General features: G+C 38.1%; 2 protein-coding genes across 2 annotated transcripts; both read right to left on the reverse strand.

The window, feature by feature from the left end:
* Positions 1–690: 690 nt before the first annotated feature.
* On the reverse strand, positions 691–1,653 carry GCK72_001238 (uncharacterized protein; the record flags this gene model as incomplete). The annotated part of the gene is made up of 2 exons (XM_053722887.1): positions 691–1,542; positions 1,591–1,653. The coding sequence occupies 2 exons, from the start codon at positions 1,651–1,653 to the stop codon at positions 691–693; spliced, it is 915 nt and encodes a 304-aa protein (XP_053591532.1).
* Positions 1,654–2,397: 744 nt separating this feature from the next.
* GCK72_001239 (uncharacterized protein) lies at positions 2,398–2,988 on the reverse strand (the record flags this gene model as incomplete). The annotated part of the gene is made up of 3 exons (XM_003111359.2): positions 2,398–2,525; positions 2,641–2,821; positions 2,869–2,988. 3 exons carry the CDS (start codon positions 2,986–2,988, stop codon positions 2,398–2,400), a joined length of 429 nt encoding a protein of 142 aa, XP_003111407.1.
* Between the last annotated feature and the right edge of the window lie 3,145 nt (positions 2,989–6,133).

Consider the following 6,133-nt stretch of genomic DNA (forward strand, 5'->3'; position numbering starts at 1 on the left):
GAACAACGATTGGAACGAGAGAGAATGTTAAAGGAGGATGCTGAAGAAGAAGCTGATTTCATAGATGACTCAGCTAGTGAGTCTGAAGAATCCGTGCTTAGTTACTCATCTCAATCGGAGTCCGAAGCTAGTTTTGTTGCTTCCTCAGACGAAGAAGGAGGATCAAAAAAGAAGAAGAACAACAAGAAAGATAAGAAGGAAAAGAAAGCTCCGAAAAGCACAAGAAGAGGAAGAGGAAACGATGATGAAGACGGAGAAGATGCTGCAATGAATATTCTTCAAGAAGGCATTAGATCCTCACGCCGTTTGGCAGGAGAAGATGCTGATATCCGTGATACTGACACTCCTCCAGAGTATAACGGATGGTTCTCAAAGATGGTCAGCGATGATGATCGAGATGATTATACATTGAGTAACAAGTTGGTTCTTCTTATGCAGATTATCAAAAAATGCGAGGAGATTGGTGATAAATTGTGAGTTTACTTGAATGCAAAATGGAAGTAATGACTTATTCAATTTCAGACTCGTCTTCTCTCAATCTCTTGAGTCGCTCTCTCTAATAAAGCGAATGCTTGAATACATGGCTGGAACTGGTCAATGGTTTGCCGATGGGCATGAAGCTTTGAATCAAGAAGGAGAAACATGGTCATGGCTAGAAGGGGAAGACTACATGGTTATTGATGGATCTGTTCAAACAGGAAAACGTGATTCAGTGCAGACACACTTCAACAGTCCCGAAAATTTGAGAGCACGGTAAGATAGTAGTTTTCCAAATGCTCGAATCACTTTTGTGATCCAAATAGAGTTTCTTGAAGTTTTCTCAATTAACGAATGTTCAGATTGATGCTCATATCTACGCGTGCCGGATCTCTTGGAACCAACATGGTCGCTGCTAATCGCGTTATCATTTTCGACGCTTGCTGGAATCCATCTCATGATACTCAATCTTTGTTCCGTGTATACCGTTTTGGACAAACAAAACCTGTCTATATCTATCGATTCATTGCGCAAGGAACCATGGAAGAACGTATCTATAAAAGACAAGTAACGAAGGAGTCGACATCTATGAGAGTGGTCGACGAGGCCCAAATTCAACGACATTATTTGGGTCATGATCTGACAGAACTCTATCAATTTACACCGTCGGAATTTGATCCAGATGTGGAGATTGCTTGTGCTCCGCCAAAAGATCGTCTTCTTGCCGACGTCATCCATCAGAATCCAAGCGCTGTTGTCGATTACATTGAGCATGACACTCTCTTTGCCAATGTCGAAGAGGAAAAACTCACGGAGCAAGAAATGAGAGATGCGTGGACTGATTACGAAAAGGACAAGTCTGGCCTTCCACCAGTTCGTCCTCAATACGACCCCGGCATGCTTCGCGGAATGGCTATCGGAGGACCCGGTGGAATGATTGTCGGACAGAATATGCAAGCGATGCTCCAAAATCGATACAATGAGGCAGTCCGCATCGATCAACTTCAAAACGATCTTCTGTTCAAGGAGTTGAACAAAATGAGACTGAAGGATGTTGGAACCTCTCTGAAAATTGTGCTTCTGAGAAATTTGTTAGAACAAATTTTACCGTACATTCCTGTAGAGATGCGTGGAGGTATGAGTGAGTTCAATACTCATTTCATTCGACTCGTACATGTGAGTTGTAGCAAAATGTAATTTATTGTTGATTAAAACCTCTGTTTCAGGAAACTGATCGAAAAAATGAGACGCCAGCTGACCTTCTCCGAAAATCCTTGGAATCTTTCAAGACTGTCATCAAAATGGTCCGCGCCATTCCAACCTGCACTGAACCACTAGCCAGAATGGCCCGTCAGTATCCTTATCTTTTCACCGAATGATTTTATTATAACCGATCTCTATCATTGTTTCCTCGACTTTAAATTATTCAACTATGAACTGAATTTTTCAATTCTGTCTCATCATTATATCTTTTTATCTTCTCCACTTGCAAAACAATCAAAATAATTTATTTCACCGTACCCTATCTATTTTCTAATTTTACCCCGTCTCTCATAACCCTGGAACAAACCAAAAAGTATAACTATTCTGAGATAATCATCTTCTCCCTATCCCGATAGCCACGTTCTTTTGTTTTCACTGTAAAACCAACAACCCGAGATAAATAAATTCGAAACTCTGATTCAGCTTTCTCATTTCACAAATACACTCATTCAGAAAGAAAAATGAACAAGCTTTCTTACAATACTCCATAAGTGTGAGACACGAGTGTGCACTCACAATCAGTATTGAGAATTTACAGTTTCCAGAAAAGATTCTTATCACATTACTGAAATTATATTTCACAAAGATTAGAAGTTTAATTAATTTTTTTCATGCTTATAAATTCAAATAAATATTAGACATAAAAACAAAATGATTTTACTTCTTCTTCTTATTCTTCTTTCCAGCGGCTCCCGAGCTCGATGCGACTGCTGGAGCGGAATATCCTGGTTGACGTGTCTTCAGCTTTGGAATCATCTCGGCCGCCAGTTTAAAGACTTCATCCCCTGGAATAATAAATGTTCATTTTGAAAATATGGTTTCAAAAAAAATCAGTTGACTATATTTTTGTTGATCAACAGTTATGAAAAACTTCTTCGAGAGAAATTTTACAATACTTACTCGTTTTTTGTGCATGCTTCGGTGTTCCATCATCATTTTTCAGCTGAACTCGAACACGTCCTTGAACTTCAAAATCACGATCGCCGTCTCGTGGATAACATTTTGTTCGCTCCAGAAGTGGATTGAATCCGACAGCGGCGAGAACATCGTGAATTTCAGCAGAGGTTGGATTGTCGACAGCCTGTATAACTGACATTATATAAATTTTTCTTGATCTGAAAAGTATACCAAAAGTTTAGAAATCTTTCGTCCCTGCTTGGTTGTCTTCTTCTTATCAATGTAAGCTGGGTAAATCACAACCCATCGCTTTTGACTGGAGAGTGGTTCTGCTGAGAGACCAGTGGCCATCTGAAAAAAAAAAACTAACCACGATCAAAAGCTTTTTTATGGTTGAATTTATATACGAGAAGAGGAATAAAAAAAAGATAAAGTCACATAAATTCATCTAAACAGTAAAATTTGAACAGTAAAATTTGGAAAATCAAGGCATATTTAGAAATTATTTTCTCAAAATCGATTTTTCTTTAGAAAAACGTGCTTTGCAATTTAAGCTTCGTGCTCACAATGATGAAAAATGTTCAAGACATTAATCAAAATTGAGTATTTATGTAGTTTTGTTCAATAAATATGGATGAAACGGTGAAAAAAGGGTTCCAGATCACCGACTCCGCCCATTTGCAACGCGCCGCGCGCGCTTTTTGCAAGAAGTGCGCACACTTCTCCAATATTGGGAATGGAACGTCTGGAGCACTAAAGTTGGAAAAATTGTTGCTGCAATGCCATAAAAAGAGAATTAGATGGAAAAAAAAGAAGAGAAAAGAAGATTGCGAAATCTTCACAAATGAGTTTGGAAAGAGGGACACCATATACAGAATCTTCTTCTTTTTTTCCAACAGCAAGCATACTTTTCCTTCTTTTCTCTCGCGCACACAGGCTCATTTCCTCAATACGGGGAGCTCGCGGAGCACAACAAAAAAGGAGAAATTGTTGACGACGTTTAGAATAGAACCGGATATTTCTCAACCACTTTTTTCGTTCTCTTTCTCTCTCTCATCGATGACTTTCATTGCACTTTTGTGTTCTCAATGTTACGTTCAAATTGAGTTCTGACAAGTGGTTTTTTGCAAGTTTTCGATAATTTTCTGTTGTTCTGGGCGTGGGTTTCTGGAACACATAGAGAAGCTGGACGAGGAGAAAGAAGTGGTGAAGTTAGTCCAGTATGGAATAATGTTTTGAAGAAGTCTAATCCCAAGTCTTCTTGGTTTTGGAATTAACTTTTGCTTCCAATCTGTCACCGTCGGTTTCTACTTGTGAGAGAATTTTATATATGCGTATAAGATTATAATAAAAGCAATCGAGTTCTCAGCTTACAAAGGGTTTCAGACAATAATTCCTAAAGATGTGCCTTTCAATCATAAAATTGTGTTACAGTACCTACTTAAATAAAGAACGAATATTTCCAGAGAAGACAATGAAATTAACTGATTATAAAAACGTGTGTTTCTAGATCAATTACAGCGGGAATGTATCCCGGAAATCCTAGTTTTCAGTCTGCGAGCTCTAACAGTTTTGCTATTTCTCCAAAAACAGATGTTTCGTTCACAGATCCCATCCATTTCTGTGTTATTTCAGTTCATCTAGATCTAAACCTGGGTTTCAAATGAATTCATAAACTGCCACATCATAAAATGTTCGTCTGTTCTCATTTGACCTCGATTCCATGATCTTTTCCTCTTTTTCCCAGTTCAATTCGTTTTCGTTTTCCCTCTCAAAACCCCTTCCCTCTCTATTCAATTGAATGTGTTTATTTTGTCATATGGATTACTTATATATACTATTGTTATTATTATTTTGGTGCTTTTTCAAGAGTGTCGACGACTACTTCTCTCAATGTTTGCACAATTCAATGTGCTCCTTCCCTTCCTAATAATGTTGAATATTTCATAAAAATGTATCTATTTGTGTACCTGTAATTTGATATTTTATTACTTTTAGTTATTGACTAATACAAGTTGAAACCTTTCTTAATCACCAGCCTAGATCATCAATGGAGCACGTTTCCTGAGGCCCACTATTTTGAAATTCTCAAAAAAAACTCTAATTTATGACTCCAAAACGAATGCATTCGTAATTTGCTCTTTTTCTCTCTCACTTCGAGATTTCGAGAAAAAGAGCACATTTTTCAAATAACAGCATTTTGAATTCGGTTTTTTGTGCATCTTCGTCAAGCCAATATTTCAAACCAGTCGGTTGACGCAGCCTACGGCTGCTCAACCTTCTTTCATACACCACCCTTCTCAGATTTACAGCGCCTGCGGCGCTTTTTAAATGATTTTTCTAAAACTCAATGTGATAACTCTTTTTTTCCTCCTAAAAAGGCGAGTTGTCTTTTAAATATTAGTTTTTCAGTTTTGATTGATGGCGGCAGTGCCGCCTCCCTTCTCGGAGTATTGAAAACAATGATAATGCTTTAACAAACCCTCATCCTAAAACTTATTATGCTTTTGAAGGTAACCGATCTACGACAAAGTTCCTAACTCACAAATCACCATCACTCCTTGAGTAGTGTTCTTTCATTCATTATAATCTTAATAAGGTTATGGTTGTAATAGCTCCTACGGCGCTTCTTTAGTGGCGTGGCGGAGACACCCGAGGTTTCAGAATTAATTGTACAAAATGAAGGGAATGACTTTTTTGGCTTGGGACTGAAAAACCTTGAACATGTTTTTACTGAAGCCTAGGAATTTTGGGACTTTCCTAGTAACATTTTATAAAGGTGCACTGAGAGTATTTTTTCCAGCTTTTGACTGATTGGCGGCGATGCCGCCTCCCTTCTCCAAGAAGCTCTTCTTAGTTATACAGCGCCTACGGCGCTTCTCAAGTGGTTCTGAGTATGGAGGTCTCAGAATTATTCCCTAATTCTGGATCGTATAACATTCCTTCACTAATTGGTTGTTTTGGTTAGCTAAGCAATCCGTTCTAGTAGAGAACAATCAAAACACCTCTGCTTTTCGGAAAAGATTTCGACAAATGTTCTCATTGACTTTTTGAGAACTCTCTTTTTTTCTCTCCTCAAAAGAAGAGTGATCTTTTTAGTTTTTAACTTTTAACTGTCGGCGGCGATGGCTCCTCCCTCCTCTAAATATGGCGGAATAAAACTATAAGTCTTAACAAACCCATAGGGTCGCTGAAAACGTCATCGATCAGCGCGATCTAATGCCAACCCCGAACCTTATGATACGTAACAGAGAAAAAAGGGTTTCCCGGTCCCGGTCCCTTTCTCTTTTACTTCTACACTGTATGATAATTTTCATCTCTTTTAGGTATTTTTTGTTATCTCTGAGCAGTCCGTTCCGTAAAATAATCCCTACTTTTCTAATAGGAACTCACAAATCTTCTGAGTGATTTTTTATCCTAAATTCCCCGAAACTATTTTAACATACTCTTTCAGAAAGAATATAAATTTGATCACTTTGCTTTTTTCTTTTTCGAA

The sequence above is a fragment of the Caenorhabditis remanei genome, chromosome I, assembly GCF_010183535.1.
Source record: "Caenorhabditis remanei strain PX506 chromosome I, whole genome shotgun sequence".
Lineage (NCBI taxonomy): Eukaryota > Metazoa > Nematoda > Chromadorea > Rhabditida > Rhabditidae > Caenorhabditis > Caenorhabditis remanei.